The sequence below is a fragment of the Perca flavescens genome, chromosome 17 (assembly GCF_004354835.1).
Source record: "Perca flavescens isolate YP-PL-M2 chromosome 17, PFLA_1.0, whole genome shotgun sequence".
In the NCBI taxonomy this organism is placed as follows: Eukaryota; Metazoa; Chordata; class Actinopteri; order Perciformes; family Percidae; genus Perca; species Perca flavescens.
The window spans coordinates 25,966,391-25,987,081 of record NC_041347.1 but is presented as its reverse complement, the minus strand read 5'-3'; the positions used below and the strand labels follow the sequence as shown (position 1 = coordinate 25,987,081).

The window sequence follows — 20,691 nt, the reverse complement described above, 5'->3', positions numbered from 1 at the left end:
AAAGGATAATGTGACGAGGACACATTTTAACATATTTGTTGAAAAAGTTGGTGAATAAAACAAATGGAGTAGCTAGATTAATTTGGTTAAGTGCAAGATGAACATTTGGTGAAAGTACAATAAGGAACACCATTTAAAATTCTGTGAATTAGAAATGCAAATTTTTCCAAGGACCTGATTACACACACACACACACACACACACACACACACACACACTCTCCTCAGGCTTCTTTGTCAGCTTGGAGAGAAGCAGCCCAGGTTTTTGGCTGTATATGGTTTTGTCTGTGGGTCCTCAGGTCATTCATCAGCATAAAGTCAAAGAGAGTTTGTCTCTGCCATATACACCAAAGCTGGCACTCTCACACCTGCAAATTGTCTGGAGTCCACTGTCAAGCATTAACTTTACCAGATGTTGGTTTGACATCTTGACGACAGAGTGGGGCAGCACTCAGCTGAGATATTTAATACAAGGAATTAACTGTCTCCTAAGCATCAATACCAACGTACACCCTTCCCCTGGGTAACTTTACATATTAAACCGCAAAAATCACTTCACTTCACTTCACTTGCATAGACTAGAAATGCTTAAGATAGGTGATCCATCACAAGCATTTCATTTAAAACTATAGTTAAAGTTAATGGAATAGTTAGACATTTTGTAAAATAGCTTTATTAGCCTTCTTGTCAAGAGTTAGCAGAGACAAACAATACCTCTCTCATGTCTTTGCAATGGATCTAGAGTCAGGAGGTGAATAACTTAGTTTAAACTGGAAGCAGATGAGTCACTAGCTGCAAACTTCCAGCACACCTACCAGCGCCTCTAAATCTTAGACGTAGATAGAAGTACGTCTGGGCAGCGTATCCGCTGGTTGCCTACACCACACGTTTACAACAACACTGTGGGAAGTCACTGCACCACACTGTTGTTTTCCAAGAAATAGTTACAGCACATAGCCTAAATCATTGCGAAAATGACAAATTGCATCCTACGGACCTTTTCCCAACAGTCCAAAGGAGATCTGTCACATATATGTCACATATATTTAATGGACAACCTTGCCTCAAATCCATACACATGTGTCCCCAGACACTAATCTTCTCAAATGTGGCATGACATCAGAATCAACAATTTGTTCTGTGAGTGACTGACCAAGTAACTAATTCACCTCAGGACTGATCAATGTAACAGGGTTATTGATTGCATGTGTCATCGCGCTCCCATCGTTCAATAGCAGCTTCTCATTCGTCTGTGTGCACCCACTAAATAATTTCATCATCAATTGATATGGCAGAGGTGACACTCAGCTAGAAAACACACAGGGTGTCTGAGTGCATATAGTAATGTTGATAATATACTGAATGCAGAATGATTTAATATTTAATAGTATGCCAATCTTATTAACTTAAACAAAAAAGTGGGCCAGAGTGTACATGTTAATGTATCCCTCGTTGCCACACTTTCCCACCGGTATGTTTAAATTTAACATAATAGTTGTTAATAGTCTCCTTTGGCATATGATCATTGTATTGTATTGTATTTTCTCAAAAGGGAAAATGCTGCTGTAGTAGATGCAATTTTGAATGTGACAAAGGACTAACTGCAGAATGTTTTGATAATACCATCAAAGAAAAATAATGTGCGTTTTTGAAGTTATACACATACCTTCTGAATGGTTAATTGTAGAAGCTATTCAATTTCATATAATGGGCCCATTTCATCTGGGGCTGTACTCAAGGTTTCTGAACACAGAAATAATGTTGTATTTGTTTCATTCACTGTATTCACACAGGTTATTCAGTTTGGTTTGTATTATTTCACTCTTATGTTTGTACACTTGAGACTTCAAAGTTCTGCAATGTGAATTGTGAGACCTTGAGCAAGAACCCTTTTACAAATGTGATTCTTTGATAATAATAATTTAATTTCACAATTGTACATAAACTCACATAGCCTTAATGATTGCATTTGAACGCTCACATTCAACTGAGCTTTTTATTTTACTATATTAAAGTCTGTCATTTATAGGGTGAAAATGAAAGTCAGGAACATTCACTTTGATGTTGAATGTACTTCATAAACCATTTTGATTACAATAGGCTACATGTTATTGTCCCCGTAGGGAAATTTGTCTTGGACTCAAATATTGCAAATATATAGCTGCCCCCATAGTAGTAAAATAAAAAAAACATATAAACAAAACAGCACATACTGTAGCAACATCACAACCAAAAATTACACATATTTCACATTACATATATTGCACAACCAGTAATAAGAACACCATGAAACTATTGGGGGCGGCTGCCAATCGGAAGGTTGGTGGTTCGATCCTTGGCCATGTCGAAGTCCTTGGGCAAGACACTGAACCCCAAGTTGCCCTCGATGCTGCGCATCGGAGTGTAAATGTGTGTGACTGATTATCTGATGAGCAGGTGGCACTTTGTACGGCAGCCTCGGCCACAGTCTATGAATGTGTGTGAATGGTGAATGGTTCCTGTATGATGTTAAAGCACTTTGAGTAGTCGTTGAGACTAGAAAAGCACTATATAAAAACTGAAATGTCAGGCTTATCAGCTGACACATGAGAGCCTCACTGCACATCTTAGCCAACTTGATAATACCTGTCAATATGCTCAGCACTCATGAACTCTGCTTTGTTATATTGGCTTCTCTTCACTGGTTACCGGTCAAATATAGAATCGATAGAATCCAGTTTAAGTTAATGTTACTTGTTTTAAGGCATTACATGGATTGGCCACTTTATATATTTCTGATCTCCTTACCCTACATCACTCCTCCAGGAACCTAAGATCGTCTAATCAGTTCCTTTTAGCTGTTACCTTTTCTGTTGTGGCCCCGAGACTCTGGAACAAACTTCCCATTGATATTAGGTCCTCCTCTACTGCCGAGATCTTTAAGTCTCGTTTTAAAACACATTTGTATTCTTTGGCGTATGATTTAGTTTAGGGACATTTGTATAGAAGTGTGTTGTTTGTATGATGTTCATTGTGTCTATATTTTTATTGTCTTCCTTTGTTTTTATAACATAATATAACTTTGTACAGCACTGTGATCAGCCTAGGTTGGTTTTAAATGTGCTCTATAAATAATTTGACTTGACTTTCGTTCATGAGGAGTCACAGTCTTGTCCATTGCACAACGTAGTTCATACTTTTACTGTTTACATCTGTGTTTCTTTACCTGTACCTGCTTTTGTAATGCAACTGACACCTGCAAACCCTTGAGCATAGCCATTGAAGAGGACCATGCTGCTTTTGCAAATGTGTTTTTTTATTTTTTTTATTTCCATCAAGAAAACTGCACAAACTAATCAAAAGTTGAGCTTGACAGTTCATTTTTGACCCGTAAACAGCATTGGATAAACGATCTAAACTTAAAGTCCACTTACATTGTTCTGGAGATTTTTGGATTGTGAGTATACATTGAAACGTGATTGCATTAATGTGTACATCACTTTAATGTTGCAGCTGGTAGAGGGGGAGCTAATGTTAATTACTTCATATACTGCTGGGTAGCTCAACCATAATTTATTATTTGATTTTATATTTTGTATTAATAATTGAAATCTGCAAAGCAACTATTAACTTAAATAAATAAATCAATGTGGTGGAGTAAAATGTACAATATTTGCCTCCAAAATTTAGTGGAGTAGAAGTATCAACATATGGAAAAACTCAAGTAAACCACAAGTAGCCTTACAATTGTACTTAAAGTACAGTACTTGAGTAAATGTATTGTGTGTATTCCACCACTGCCAACACACAGACTTCACTACCACAGCTGGATGCTGTTTGTACTCCATGCTGTCTGCCTGTCTGTATGACAGTAAAGAGCTATTAAAGAGGGAGCCAGTATCAGATGCAGATGTGGGCTGGATGTTAGGAACCATCAGTCCTCCTCTGCTGTATCTCAGCCGCTGGTACACACACTATTCATACACACATACGCCTCCCTTTTTATATTCCTCGTGGATCCCCTGGATCCTGTGGAAAATAAATTGTGGCATTAGTCATACAGGAGTGCCAGGAGTGAGAAAGACAAAGTGATGTTAAGGGAATCCAGAGAGAGAAAGAAAGACAAACTGACGCGGAGATGGGAGATGGGAGATGGAGAAGGGAGGCAAGGAGGAAGGTAGAGGGAGAGACAAAGAGCATAAAAGATTAAAGAAAAAATAAGCCAGAAAGGGTCTTGAAAGGACAGGGGAACAAGGCTGGAACATATTCTGTACACAGAAAACTAACACTCTCTACAGAGATGACAAGACAGTAAACATCAGAAAGACAGATGGCATCTTTAAAAATGGCCTCTTTCCCTCCGTTGAGGGAGAACAGCAGGCTGGGGCTTCTGGCCAGTGCATATGTTGCCTGGAAGCTGCATTATGAATTTGAAATTGTATTTGCTCATTAACCAAGTTACCATATGACTTACAAAGGACTGAGTGGTTTCCTTGCAGGCAGCAGAGGAGGGGTATTTTGGGTCAGTCAGGCAATAAGGAGGGCTCTGATTGGACTTAAAGACTGATGCAATTTATGTTTACGTTGTAATTAGAAACATTGTTTTATGGATCTTTCTGCTCTGAGTGTATTAGTGTTATCACAGCTCCAGACTTCCACTTTGAGCCTGATTGTTTGAAACTGATTTTTCATTGATACATTTGGCAGAATGGGGATTCAGCCTGTATTATATATTTTCTCAGTTACCTCCATTGGTGTCTATGATAGTTTTGGTTTGAGGTTCCCAGGTTTTGAGATATCAGCTCTGACATTTCCTCACCCTAATACAGTGGTAGATGGGATTTTGTTTTGTGGGCTCATAGCAATGAAAATAACATTGATAAAGACATTCAAAAATAGAACCAAAACTATATGCTTAGATACCACTAGAGGTAAATGTGAACGTGACCACTGATGAAGTTGAGCCAACAATAATGTTAAAATAACTTGCAGATTCCTATTTTAAAGGAATTATTCTTCCCTCTTCAGTTTTTAAGTGATAACTAGACTACAAATCAAACATAGTCAAACACACACACAAACACACACACACACACACACACACAGAATTACTGAAAGTGAACCGGCAAGCTATATAAGTGACGTGATTATTTCTCCTCTGCAGGGCTACATTAAGCAGGATATAAACCGTACCAAACATTATTAGGACCAGGCTAAGCACTGTTTAAAGCTCCATCAAGCTTTATTATATTGCTGTTATCTATTACTGTGGTGATTCAGCTGATTCACAAACTGAATGAATGGATGGAAGGCTAACAAATTCTTCTCACAATAACACTGGCTGAACAAGCAATTGACACAGTGCTGCAGGCTATGATAGTGGATTGTGTGTGTGTGTGTGTGTGTGTGTGTGTGTGTGTGTGTGTGTGTGTGTGTGTGTGTGTGTGTGTGTGTGTGTAGTGTGTTTCACTGATGATGTGTGCATTACCTGAGCTAATGAGCTCTTAGTGATTAGATTGTATTTATTACGTACAGCTGATTTGTGTGTGTGCATTTTGTCTCCACAGGTTCATCCTGGTGTTTGGATGTCTGGTTCTCTCTGTGTTTTCCACCATCCCTGCTCACCAGGAATTCTCCACACACTGCCTGCTTATCCTGGTAGGACACACACACACACACACACACACACACACACACACACACACACACACACACACACACAACAAAAACCCACACACACACACAATCAAGACGTGTCTCCCGGGGAGAGCTTAGTGAGTTCATATTATTCAACACTGATGAATTTTGAAAGTGTCACATGACGAAATTAATAGTATTGAACATGTGTGTGTGTGTGTGTGTGTGTGTGTGTGTGTGTGTGTGTGTGTGTGTGTGTGTGGGTGGCTGAGCGATAATTTTTGCAAAATGCTGATTGTGCATTCTCAGAACTGTCATGATTGGTCCCTCAAGATCAAAATGACGCTGTTACAATTTAATTGAAGTTAACAGTCTGTGCCTCAAATGTGATTAAGCAGAAAATCATGAGTCAGAGCAGGGAGAGAACGAAAACAATGTAGCATAAATAAACTGGAAGCAGGAGTGGAACAAGCATGTGTACGTACAGAGAACAGCAGAGACATCATAGGGCCAGTTACATAAAACATCCTCACCTCTAGTAGTAGCCTTGCAGACAGTTTTGTTTTAATTTGTCCAGGTTATGAAATATCTGTCTCTTAATTTCTGCTTACACCCTACTAAAAAAGGAGGAATATTATTTTGTTTATAGTGCTCAAAGCAATGAAAAATTGCATTTTAAAAATCCAACAGCAATGTCTCTTTTCAGTTATTGTGGATTATCCACAGAATTCATAGGAACTATTCATTTCTTGGCCAAGCTCAGTGACTTTCCATCTTGTTGTCACAGTGTGGTTGCCAGGTTTTTATAAGTATTAAACAAACTACATTTAACATGTTCATTTGTGAGCTTTAGAAGTGCTGGTAGCTAGGTCAGATTTATTCTACCTTTGTGCAGAGCCAGTAGCAGTTTCCTCCTGCTTGCAGTCCAAGCTAACCTTTGCACTCCTTCAAAACATCGGTCTTTACTTACGTGTATGCAAACTGTTGCTGTTAATAGTTTCCTCAAATATAAATGGACTTTTCTTTTATATATATCCAAATATTTGGGATACTTTTTGTCCTTTTTATTTATGTGTATACATGCGAGTATGGGTGCAGGTGTGTGTATGAATATTATGTATGTATGTATGTGTATATATATATATATATATATATATGCATATGTGTATGTTCGGGCTAAATGTTGTCATGCCTCGTAATACTGCAATATGTATTATACATGAATTTGTTTTCAATAAGGAGTCGGTGGGGCGGGTGGGAGTGGGCGAGACGGGATGAGGGGAGCTCTAGCGAGTGTGAATGTACATGTGCTGTATTGTCCTTGTCTTATGTCTCGAGGACCCCCTCGAAAATGAGATGCTTCATCTCAAGGGGTTATCTTCTTAACAATTTCAATAAACCTAATCATAAACATCATAATCAACAGACAGACATGAGAGTGTTATCAACCTTCTCGTTCAACTCTCGACAAGAAAGTAATTAAGCGTATTTCCCAAAATGTCAAACTATTCCTTTAAAGGACATTAATTTGCCCCTTATCGTGATTAATATAACTAGGTTAGCATAGGTTAGCCTTTCTCACAGAACACGTCTTTAAGTGTCATAGCAGGAAAAGCACAGGTGTAACTAATAACAGTAACGATGGCCCTGTTCCACTGAAGTGTCGCAGTAAGTCGAGCTAGCGAGCCAGCATGCGTAATGAGAGGGCCCTGGAATTGGCACACCTCAGTGGAATACAGCCATTATTAATGTTATTAATTACACCTGTGCTTTTTCTGCCAGGACAGTCAACATGTTTACCATAAAAAAAACTCACTCATGTACTCATTGTACAAGTAATCTTTTTCACGTGTACCTTTGGAATAGTTAAGAAGAAAAGGGGAAAAGGGGAAATTACATTTTACACTCTGTTGTTACATATTACACACAGGCCTGAAATACACAAACACACACATGCACAAACAGGACCTTATACATGCACTAATTGGAGAGAGTGACTGGGAGTAGTACCAGCGGCCCTCCGGTTCCCAAGCCGAGTCCCTACGGACCGAGTTTCAGTAGTTAGAGCACAGCTAGAATAAGCTCAGCCACAAAGTATAACTTCCTTGACCCTTTGCTAGGCCTGTCTTTATTGCCTGTAGCATTTAAAGGTTATATTTGTGGGTTTTGTGTGTGTGTGTGTGTGTGTGTGTGTGTGTGTGTGTGTGTGTGTGTGTGTCCTGCAGGAGTTTGTGATGATTGTAGTGTTTGGTCTGGAGTACATCATCAGGATATGGAGTGCTGGCTGCTGCTGCCGCTACCGAGGCTGGCAAGGACGCCTCCGATTCGCCAGGAAGCCGTTCTGTGTTATAGGTAAGTATGTGTGTGTGTGTGTGTGTGTGTGTGTGTGCCTGTGTGTGCCTGTGTGTGTTTGTTTTACATTGTCAGACAAAACTTGTGAAGCTTGGTATCTTCAAACAATCTTTTAAGATATATATTGTAATACAAAGGTCTCTCTCGATGGCTATCTGGGCAAAAAACTAAATTAATAAAATGGGGAATGTCAAAATGAAAGTCATGTTGTTGTTTCAACACATACATTGTATTTGTTCATTCTTCTGATCTTAAGCTTAATTATTCCCTGGTGATATCATGTCACTCTTTACGCAAAAACACTTCAAGTTTAGATCAACAATTTAGAAAACTACACAAGAAGCATGTATTTCTTTTGTGATATTCACAATATTGTTCAGTACAATGAAACCAGCTCAACGGTTGTCCTACAGTCATTTTTAGAGATCATCCTCAGGTAATGATGTTATTTGCCAGTGTGCGGTCGGAAATAGTGTGAAAACATTCCATTTAGAGGACAGAGGTTCTTGATCCTTTTTAGGTTGCTCCAGCATTGAGGGAGACAGTCTTCTGGGAAATATAAGAGAAGAAAAAGTGGGCAATGTTAGGGTTGTGGACAGAATGACAGAAGAAGACAAATAGAGACAGAAAAGGGAGCAAACAGCCTGCAGTGAATCAATAGTTGTTTTAAAGGTAATGGATGGGCCGGTGAATGGATCTAAAAAGTAGGTGAGTCAACCACAGTTCCTGTTACTAATATTGTGACCTTTAATTTTCTCTTTTACTCCCAAGACATCATCGTACTCATCGCCTCTGTTGCCGTGGTTTCAGCCGGTAGCCAGGGTAACATTTTTGCTACCTCTGCGCTGCGTAGCCTTCGTTTCCTGCAGATCCTGCGCATGGTGCGCATGGACCGCAGGGGAGGGACCTGGAAGCTGCTGGGATCTGTAGTTTATGCACATAGTAAGGTAGGACAATTTGAACTGTTTCTTCTCTTCTGAACTATGATTTATATGGATCTGATATTTACCTAATCTGTCATCACCTGTCAATCAAGCAGTGTGTATTGTTTTTTTTTTGTTTTGTTTTTTACTTTTTCCTTTGATTTGCTTTGGTTCGTCTGGATTACCTTGGTAGCGTTTTTTTGTCGGTTCAGTCATGGTGGCTATTACTTCTCATGCTGACTACCCAGTTCTTCTGCTGTGTATTCCAGACTACTATTGCACACACAAATGTATTACTAATAATATCATTGAACTTTATTTAGGTAATGTAGCACTTTTCAAAAAAAAGAGACAAACGTAGACTCTGTGTTTAAGACACCCAATTTAATGAATTAGGAGTAAGTTTAGTCACTATAAGGTACAGTAACTGTAAGGATGAGGTACAGCAACATCAGCTGGACTGTAAAAAAATGAGTTGTTACAGCACCAAACAGGAGAAGGATAGAGCAGGAGATGGATAGAGCAAAGAAAAAGAGAATTAGAAGTAAGAATGGAGTAATGCTGTTGTTTATCATATATAGACATCAACAGTGTAAACACTTGAGCCTGTTCCAAATAAATGTATACGATGAATATAATAATTACATTTAAATATATTATATGACAACACAATCCATAATATCAGTAATAGTAGCAGAAACATATTAAGATGAAGAAAGAATATGGTGAGCAAGTTTTAGTAGGCTTAAATAACTAAAAATATGTGCAGTATTGAATGACGGTATATTCACTTGAAGGTAAAACATTGGTTTATTATTCATTAATACTGTCACTTAGCAAGTGCTATATTTTAAAATAAGTATAATTTAACCATACCATAATTCACGTCTGTCATTTGGCATGTTTATTTTAAGTCCCCATTGCTACAAGTACATCATATGCTCTTTTGTTTGTTCTATATATGCAGGCATTATTTGCTCTACACATGTGCCTGTTGCACGTGCTACTGGTATATTATATCGTTTGTGTGGTTTCATGATTTTGTACTGCATACTTTATCCTAAACAGAATTTTAGGATCAACCAAACGAGGAACAGCAGACTATTTTTCACATGTACGTCACAGCATATAATTTATGTGTTTTTCTTCCTTACTGTCAATACAGTTAGTAAGTAAATAATTAGTATGTATTATATGACAACTGAGAGGAAAAATCTGTGTTTTTCAGTGCCTAGTGCTGCATGGTGAAAAAAACTAATTCCTCAGATAAAAAGAAGACTTTTTCCCTCTTAAGGGGTCAATTATTTTCAGGGTCAATGTATCCAATACATTAGATTTATCTTTCAAACGTTGTGAAGTGCCTAATGAAGCTCTACATTTAGTAAATATAATGATTTTGTGTGTGTGTCTTGTAGGAGCTGGTGACTGCCTGGTACATTGGGTTTCTGGTGCTAATCTTCTCCTCCTTCTTGGTTTATCTGGTGGAGAAAGAACTCAACCAGGAGTTCGCCACCTACGCCGACGCTCTGTGGTGGGGCACGGTGAGCAAATACATATTGCACACAGATACACTTGAGTATACTTAACACCTTTAGGCCTACACACACATACACACTACATACACACACATGTTTAGGCCTTTTAAACGCCCTTTGAGTAAAATCCTACTGTGCTGGTGGTAACTGTTCTGAAGGTGTTTTCAAAATCAAACTGTGTGACTAAGGTTTATTAATTTATATGATTTTATGTCAACAACAATTGTATGCAGTATAGCTCTAAACATTATTTTCGACTTCAATCAACTTTTAGGTTGTTATTTGGTGAAAGATGTATCATCGTTCATGCTCATTTCCTAGCATTATGTGTGTTGTACTGTATCACGCAAGGTCTGGGGTTTTATAGGGCTTTAACAACTACAAGTCGTTAAATTGACTGTCGCATAGTGTTGAAATCATCAAATATGTTTTGAATACGTTTTCCCATCCAACACAGTACAATCACTCCCTTTAATCCCAGGCAAAATCAAAGTACGCAACACAATTGGAGTTAGGGTATTTCTATCTGACAACTGTGATATATTTCCATTAACAGTTTCTGTTTGACCTTAATGACACCTGCAATACAAGGCCTTTAGAGTTACACTTGGCTGGCTGTAATGCACTGTTTCCTTCTTCATCTGAAACCCATTATGCCGTGAAAAAAAACACACTAACAAAAAATGGCCCAATCAATAAATTCAATTTTCTCCTGCTGCCAGGTGAGACTGACTCATTAGGCTTGTGGGACTGACACTCAGACACACTGTGTTCTCTGCTCCAGGGGTATCTTTCTTTCTGGTAGATCCTAAACACTGTTATATCATTAGGGTGAAATAGTGAAGTTTAGCCACATCAACTTTTAATATCAACATCCACCACTGGGCATCATCCATTTAAAACTAGTCCTTTACATTGGTGCATTTATTTATTTTTTTTGCATGACACACAGCGCACCATTCAACACATGTTGGTGTTCTATTCATGATTTCCAAAAGTCTCTAAATGCTTTTGAGACATTGGTTTGAAAAATCATGAAATCCAGCAGCAATGGTGAAAGCTGACTGATTCATCACAAGCATGGCACTCACAAGATCACCAAGCTTGTTATCCGTTTTTTTTGTTTCACTAGTGTCAACTTGGGAAGTAACAAACAAACTTATCAGATGATGCATTGTGGCTAAATTGCATGTTTTTAGTACGCATTGTAATATGAGCTCTCTCCACTCTGTTATTACTTTGCATTTTTTCCTCCTGAACACTAAAGTCAAGCAAAAACGTAAATTTGCTAAATGTAGTATGGCCATGGACAGCTGCAAGAAACCATTTTGAGTGTGTGACATTTGCTCACTAAAACCTTTGAAGATTTGTATGAATTTCAAATTAGGAGACAAAGGTGCACCTATTTTGTCACTCCCTGTTTACTATATAGTGCACTATATTTAATGTCCACCATTTCATTTGAGTGTCTGAATGCAATGCGCTGTATTTCATTGACGCAAAAATTACAGTTGTGCCACTGCAGCTGTCAGGGATGACGCAAAATGATGATGATTTTGAAGTGTCGGAAATCACAGTTCACCGCTCACTATATAATAAAATATTAAGTGTCTATTGTACTGTATGGGAAATAATTGATGAGAGAGCGAAAGACAGATTACAGAAAAAAGCCCTGCTTCATTGTCACACCTGACTGTTGACCTCTCACCCTTCAGATCACCCTTACAACCATTGGCTACGGTGACAAGACCCCACAGACATGGACCGGACGGTTATTATCAGCTGGTTTTGCTCTGCTGGGGATCTCCTTCTTCGCTCTTCCAGCTGTGAGTCAATCACATTACAACACAGAATAACGAATGAATTAATGAATACATGTATTCCGTCACAGCTCCAGAAAGTTAATGCTAACAGGAGTAGGGACCTTGGTTTATCTTTGGGGATGTTTGTGCAAGTTTAGAACTCTGTGTGTTTCTGCGCGTAGGGCATCCTCGGGTCAGGTTTTGCCCTGAAAGTGCAGGAGCAGCATCGACAGAAGCACTTTGAAAAGAGGAGGAACCCAGCTGCCAGCCTCATTCAGGTAGACACACACACATGCAGACAACAAACACACTTCACCTCTACGGAACTTTGTTGCAGCAGCTGAGGACCAGTGTGAATACAATGCAAATTTTCACACTGTGTGTGCGTCTGTTTTAACCATCTCTTAGCCTTTCACTGTGTGTCTCTGTGTCAGAATAACAGCATGTGTGTGTATGTGTGTGTGTGTGTGTGTGTGTGTGTGTGTGATGCGTGCACCCGTGCGTGCATGCTCGCGTCCACTCGTTGCACTTTGATGATGAGTGTGTTGTAAGTCCTATTAGAGTGAGGTTGTTTTATTAAGAGTGTACTTGTGTGTGTGTTGTGTGTGTGTGTGTGTGTGTGTGTGTGTGTGTGTGTGTTGCCCATCTCTGGGCTGTCAAGGTGTGAGGCTGATTATGACTGAACGTTGTGTAAGGCACGATGTCGTCTCTCAGGTCCAACAGCAACACACACTGCTGGGATTTATGAGCCGTTTCCATGGCAATCAGTCCCTGGACAGACTCTCCTCCAAGTCATCACTCATTGTAATAGACAAGACCAGCTGTATTAATTTTTAATGAACAATAAATACCTGATGTGGTGTGTGTGTGTGTGTGTGTGTGTGTGTGTGTGTGTGTGTGTGTGTGTGTGTGTGTGTGTGTGTGTGTGTGTGTGTGTGTTTCTCTGTGTTTGTCTGAATGTGTATATTTGACAGTGTCTGTGTGTCTTACTGTATGAACTACCTTGACCTACTTTTTAAATTGAACTTTTCATCTAGTAAAGTGCCCACTATGGTATTATTTTTTGTCCAAACCAAATGACCCTAATGGCATTTGGGGATGATGCACCCTGCTGACAACATGGATTTTTTGTGATGGACTTAGTGAACACTGATGTAGAGGGGTTGACCTCGATTGCTGAACGGCTGCACCTGTTGGTGCGCTCGCACCTGGTGCTTTCAATTTTTTCACCCCACTCCTGTGCCTGTAACTTCCTGATGAAGTTTTTTTATCTTATTCTATTTATAATGTGCCAGATGCATTAAAGGAATTTTATTTATTTTTTTCGTAAAAGATGAGTACCTTGGCTTCTTCCTTAATGTCTACCAAAACTTCATATTTGGAAGTGGAAATAACCCTGAAACTCTAAATATCCCTTTTTCACAGAAGACATTTTGACTTCTCACAGTAGGAAAAGCGTCTTGGTATTGCGCATGCTGGCTCACTGTCAATCTCACTGGAACACTTGAATAGAACGGAGTGATCATTAATGTTATTAGTAACACCTGTTCCTTTCCTACTATGACAAGTCAAAATGTCATCTGCTAAAAAGGTCTATTGTTACCCAAAATGTTTGATGTAAAAGATTACATCCATGTCCTAATGAAGGGGTTTCTAAACTGAATATGTCACAGCAGGCTGACAAGGCAACACCTACAAATGCTACATTTTTCTTTCATCAATATCCCATAATTCATTCTGTCAATTATTTAATGGAGCAATCAGGCAATCAACTTGTACATCAAAGCATAGAATTATCATATGATCATGTAAATACATCACTTGAACTGCACCAATGAAAATGCCACTACAGGGTGTAAATAATGGAAACCATAAACTTTACTGATTGTATATTGTTAATCACGGGATATTACAGTAAATGGAAATTGCATGGGTGTGTACCTTCATTTGAAAATTGTACATCGTCTGTTTAAGAGAATCATCACAAAGTATATTCATCATTAAACCTCATTAAGCCACAATTTCTCAGACCTACAATACTTACCTTAGTGATCGACACATGGATGCACTATATTAATTAGAGGTCGACTGATTCATCGGTTTTGCCGATTAATCCGCACCGATAGTTGATTGGTGGAACTATCGTTATCGGCAAAAATCCACGCCGATAGTTTTTTCTGGTTGCGTCCGTTGCTGGAGCGGCTGAGAAGCGCTTGCTGTCATTCATTACACAGTACACGAGCGCTGAGAAGGGTCTGCTGGCATCATGCATTACAATAGCGGCCTCTAGAGGCGAAATAAAAACTATCACTGATGCCTCGTGTTGTTTATTTTCGACATGTGTTACTGCGCGCTGCACGGAGAACACATGCTGTGCGGAGAAGGCTGACATCGGATGCGCGCATCGACAGCAAAAAGGTTTGTTATATCATTATAAAGTTATTCATTTGTTGAATAGATGCTGCATTAGTAGAGAAAGAACAGCACAACAGTATGTTTGTTTGTTTGCTTTAGAGGCTGAGATGACGCTAAACATTAGCAGTAGGCTAACTAACCTCAAGCGGTTAAAACACTGACAAAAATGAACGAAAGTCCGACCCACGATCCGTCTAGTGGCTGCCGCTGGAGAATTGAGATGTGTAGAATCGACAGCGCATTCATTTTAAAATCCTCAGCGGAGGAGCCTCAACAACTGCCCGAAAGCACGGTACTAGCGTCGAGATAGAGAGAGACTGGAGAGAGAGAGCGTTATATGGTGGAGAGACATAGAGAGAAACTGGAGAGAGAGAGCGTTATATGGTGGAGAGACATAGAGAGAGACTGAAGTGAGGGAGCGTTATATGGTGGAGAGACATAGAGAGAGACTGAAGAGAGCGAGCGCCGGCGCTAGAACAAAGCCGTGAATCAGAGATATAAAACGTGTTTTCGCTGATTCATCTCTAGAAATGCGACTGTAGCGAGCCTGTCACTATCACTAACGTTATCCACATTTATATTTACACGCAACAAATGATATATCCAGCTTCAAAAAAGTCTAAAAGTCGGAAGTTAGAATGAATGCATTGTGCAAAGAGTGGTTGCTATGGAGACGATACACAGTGTTGAGTTCCGTTGCTCTGATTGGTTGTTGGTCTATCCAATGAATGCAGAGGCATTTTTTTTCCTGGTTCTGTTGGAACACGCCCCATAATCACAGCCCAACGGAGCGGTTTCAGACTCACATTCTGACTAGAATCTGAGTAGGACCCGTTCTCTTAATACATCCATGGTAGGACCATGTTTTGAGATTTGGCATACATTTGGGCCTTTTTTGAAGAAATGTAAATAGTTTGTCCTTATATGAATTATAATGCTCATTATGTTTATTTTTGCACTGGATGACTCCAAATATGTAGGAGAACTGTTTTAGACAACACACATGCTTGTGTAGCATTGCTGTGGGTGTAATATCAATAAATATGACATTATTATTTTGATTATTGGCAAAAGCGTCTGGACTTTTTTTGAAAAAATGTATGTATTTTGTCAACATCCAGTATCAATTCTAAATACTATCGGTCAATTAATCGGTTATCGGCAAATACGGCCCAACCTAGCTATCGGTATCGGTAAAATCCACTATCGGTCGACCTCTAATATTAATTATTAATTATATTTATGAGGACAGTAGGGGTGCATTCACTTTTGTTTCACTTCCAAATAAGTGTTTTAGATGATACAGAGATTTGTTCCAACCTGTCTGGTTGCCTCACCATGTGTCGCCTCATTCCCAGATCTCAGTATGAAATCGGTGAGAAGTTTTTAGAAATGCTTATCAGTTGCTATGCTTGACAAAGACCAGTTGGAGGCCAATTGATCCTAAATAACCAACTAAGGGAGCAATTAATCCTGCGTGTGTTGATCTTGTTTCTGTCTTTTGGGCTTTGTATCAAGCACCTGGGTGCTGTCTGTTGTCCCGCCAAACTCATAACATTTTCCTCAACAGGTGAATGGAAACTTGGAAGCTGCTTTGATGTGTTAAATATGTGGCTGGCATTATGTCTGTCACTTCACTCCCCCATCTCCCACAGCTCTCCCTGCTTTAAACCACTGTGTGTTGTGTGTGTCTCTGTCTGTATGCGGTGCAGGATATTATCACTGTCTTCAAGCCTCAGCAGCTGGTCGATTTGAAATTTCACCTGCTGCAACAATATTTTGCTACTGTATTTTTAGAACAAGATTGAATCTCCAAATGACTTTAAAGTAGTCTCTAGACTAGCATAACAGCCAAAATTGACCAGCATTTGGCAAGTGACTGGTGTTAATGTCCCACCCTGTCTGTGTAAAGTGTTTATATAAAGGCTTTCCAGTCATATCACAAATCTTGTAACGGCACCTGGCGCCATCGATGAGGTTCAGTTGGCTGCAAGTTAATAATGATTTAAAATAAAAAGGAAACAATCTGCAGTGTAGGCCATTGCTGCTGAATCAGGTACATTTGTTTCCCAATAAAAGTCGCTGTTGAGCCCATGTTTTATGTTCTACATGTGAGGGTCCATGTCCCATGCAGGCCAAAATCTATGACCACAGGGACTGTACATGTGGATCGTACTCACCAACAAACAATTCCATATATGCGAACAACCAATACACAGGACTGTGTTTGTCCATTTTTTGACAAAATCCAGCCGTTTTCATTAGCCAAAACCAAGACCTCAAAACATAACAGTAGCATCTTGCCCTCAGTTAAACTTAGACATTTTCTAAATCCAACCCATCCATCACAGCCATCATTTAACATGCCAATAGTCATTAAACATTTAATAATAATTTATTATCCCACAAGGGAAATTACAATGTTTTCACTCTGTTGTTAGAATACACTTTAAACACAGGCCTGAATTACACACGTATGCTTAATACCTATACATGCACTAATGGAGAGATGTCAGAGAGAGGGGGCTGCAACTGTCAATGGACAGGCGCCTCGAGCAGTTGTGGGTTCGGTGCCTTTCTCAAGAGCACCTTGGCAGTGCCCAGGAGGTGAACTGGCACCTCTCCAGCTACCAGTCCACCACCATACTTTGCTCCGTATGGGGACTTGAACCACTGACCCTCCGGTTCCGGTTCTCAACCCAACTCCTTATAGACTGAGCTACTGGCACCCCAGGTGACAGGTTCTGGCTGGCTTTTAAAATGTTGCCTAAGATGGATGTAAATGTTAATGTAGTCCAAATAGCACAACAACCTTTTAAACTTAAAGTCAAAATAAGTCGTTTTCATTCTTCATGGCAATACTGAGGACCTCCAAATTGGTTGCCAGATGGTTACATCCCCTAAAACGCCCTGTGTATGTTACATGTTGTTCACATATTTCTCAGTCTCTTTTTCCTCACTGTGTTTGTGCTGTTGCCCTTCTGTGTCATGTTTGTGTGTCCCTGTCGGTGTGTACATCTGAATGTGTGTGTTCTGTCCATCTCTGCTCCCCCCCCACCCAGGCGGCTTGGCGTCTGTACTCCACCGACGGTGCTCGTCCCTACCTCAGAGCCACCTGGCACCTCTACCAAAGCGCCCTCCCCCCCCTCAGGCATGTATCCCCACCACCACCTTCACCCCCCCTCCCCCCTCCTGAGCTCCCTCCGACAACCCCCAGCCCCAATGCATCAACACTACCCAAAAACTAATCGGCTTTTTTTCTTTTTCTTCCCTCCTCACCTTCCTTTTCTCACTTCCTACCCAACTTATACATTCCCTCCCCCGCCCCCATTTTCCTCCCTCACTTAATTGTTTCATTTATCATTATTTTATTTATCCTGTCGACTCTGCACGTAGTGTGTCTGGCGTAGTTATGCTGCTGATGAGAACTCGGTTTCCATTGCTACCTGGAAGCCTCATTTGAAGGCGTTGCATACCTGCAGCCCTGCCAAGTAGGTAACAACTCACAGACTTACAAACATGGCCGCTGCTGCTCAGCCATTCTCCTCATCTCTTCTCTATCATCTCCATCTGCTCCTTGCCATCAGTGTAGCTTCAACTCTTTTTCCACCGTATGACTCACTGTTATGCAGCATTGCAATCATTCTTTCATAAACATACCTATATTAACCTTTTTTTTTCTTCAAAACATGAATGGTTTGCCTACCGTGCATGATCTTTAACACCCTTTTCACATTCAGACAGCTGAATGCATTAACATCTGAATGGCTCATTGGAAGTCACTGAGGTATTCTGTTAATAATAGTACAAAATCCTAATTAATTTGGAGATTGATATAAATGTTTATTGTTGAAAACGCTAACATGCCAGGTTCTTACAACCAGAGATGTGCAGGAAAAATAAACATTAATAAAAGAAAGTGGACAACTTCCATTATTTTGTTAATATACCACTGGCATAAAGTGATTCAGCTTTGGTCAAGTTAAATAAAAATCTGTGTTTGGTCCGTGACACAATTTTTGGGGTTTCTTTACAAAACTCAGTTTAGGAATTTATGAGTTCAGTTGTTTACTAACATTTGTGTTGTCTACATTACATTTTAAACAGATTGCCATTCCTGCCTTCACAAGCAAACATATATAAACACCAGACATAGATCCTTACCTTTTTGATTTCCTTGTCTGTCTTTCAGCTAACGCTTAGCCTAAGTGTGCATGGCCATAGCTTGCACGTGATTGTAAATAATTAACCCCATTGAATCCAAGTATCTTTGATTTTCTTTCCTTTTGGCTTCATGCGTCATATATCCATCAGTGAAAACATCTGTGTAATGCTATTTTTTAATCTGCTGGAATACTAATGTCTCTCCCTTTGTCTCCTCCTCTTTATCCCGCTAACCCTTGAAGGAAAGAGCAAGGAGAGACTACTTGCAGGTTTGTATGGCTCAGTTTATTCCTCCAAAAACACATACACTCAACATATGATGCAATTATAATTAAATGATTCACCCTATAGAACAAATACTAAGCTGGGCATTGTTTTGACTTATATTGATGTTAAACTATTTTTTTTTTAACCAGTATGACCTAGCAAAGTGATGATGATGTTGTCCTCCAGAATAGGAGGAGGAAATAAAAAGTTGGAAACATTAAAAGTGAGAGAAGGTACACTGCAGTGCTATGAAATACAACATACAAGGGATAATTAGAATGTGCAGAGGAGAGTTACACAATAACAAGGTTGATGTGTTCTGATAAATGGAAACCAGAGGTGTCAGATCAACATTTATTTACCATTAGAGTAACACATTCTCTACATTATCTCATGTGCTCTGCTGAAGTAGTTATTGGTTTGTGTTGATTTGAGAAAGAGATGCAGGAAGAGATGCAGTGATAGAGACAGATGTGTTTTTACATCATACACAGGTAGACCGAAGCTATACAGCAATTAAAGTACTACAAGAGCTACTTATCAATTACCTTTTTCGAAGGTACAATGTGCTGCCTTTTCCAGCTTTCTTCTCCTTTCTTTCTTTTATATTCTTACCTCACTTTTCCAACTTTTTCTTTACGTCTCCATCTCTGTTTTTGTCTCTCCTCCTTCTCTGCACTTGACTCTCAGGCAGGGAAGGGTGATGGACTTCTTTGGTTTTGTTGAGAGTGTGTGTGTGTGTGTGTGTGTGTGTGTGTGTACACGTGTGTGTGTGTGTGTGTGTGTGTGTGTGTGTGTGTGTGTGTGTGTGTGTGTGTGTGTGTGTGTGTGTGTGTACACGTGTGTGCATGTGTATGCATGCACACACGCCTTCAAAGACAGGAGTCTGTACCATGTCTGTACCGTGACACACTTTTTCCATTGGGATGGTATTTATATAATCATCAAACACAAGTCTAGGAAAGACAGAGCAAAGTTAAAAAACGGAGAGGGGAGGGGAGGGGGAGATAGGGGATTTCAGAGAGGGGAAGAAGACAGAGAGAGATTTGTGAGTTTAATTATGCTAGTATAGTTTTTAAAGTGCAGCGCTACTTTGGCAACATTTGGGAGTCTTAAATTGAGCCAGCAGCTTCTTAGGCATTTAAACTTAAGACAGACACACACACACACACACACACACACACACACACACACACACACACACACACACACACACACACACACACACACACACAAATGTGCATCCTTAAACACAACTACTTTTAATTAGACTTTGTTGCATTCACAGCAGCATTCATCCCTCAGAAATGCTTCTGTTTAGGACTGTGTTTAATTACACTTTTCTTTCTTAGAAACGTTTGTTACAGTCCAATTTACACTTGTGAAATCGTAATTATGTGCACTTTTATCTTCCCCTCCACCGAGAGAACACACAACACTGTGTTATTAGTGGTTTTACAGACTTTCAGTTGCCCGGCGGCGGTTGATGCCGTGGTAAACGGCTGGTGTTTTTTTGTTTAAGCAGAGTTGTAAACACCAGCAGTAGTAAACATAAGGCGCACCACAAAGTGCTACCGCAGACATCATGCTGAGTGTATGAGTGCTGGATATTGGCAAT

General features: G+C 39.7%; 1 protein-coding gene across 1 annotated transcript in view; it reads left to right on the top strand.

Moving 5' to 3' along the window:
- kcnq5a (potassium voltage-gated channel, KQT-like subfamily, member 5a) overlaps window positions 1–20,691 on the top strand; it is a 109,210-nt gene that overhangs the window by 68,266 nt on the left and 20,253 nt on the right. The window contains exons 2-9 of the mRNA XM_028602874.1: window positions 5,546–5,636; window positions 7,841–7,967; window positions 8,739–8,914; window positions 10,306–10,431; window positions 12,141–12,251; window positions 12,410–12,505; window positions 18,039–18,133; window positions 19,049–19,075. Coding sequence (XP_028458675.1) covers window positions 5,546–5,636; window positions 7,841–7,967; window positions 8,739–8,914; window positions 10,306–10,431; window positions 12,141–12,251; window positions 12,410–12,505; window positions 18,039–18,133; window positions 19,049–19,075 — 849 coding nt within the window. The remainder of the gene's footprint in view (window positions 1–5,545; window positions 5,637–7,840; window positions 7,968–8,738; window positions 8,915–10,305; window positions 10,432–12,140; window positions 12,252–12,409; window positions 12,506–18,038; window positions 18,134–19,048; window positions 19,076–20,691) is intronic.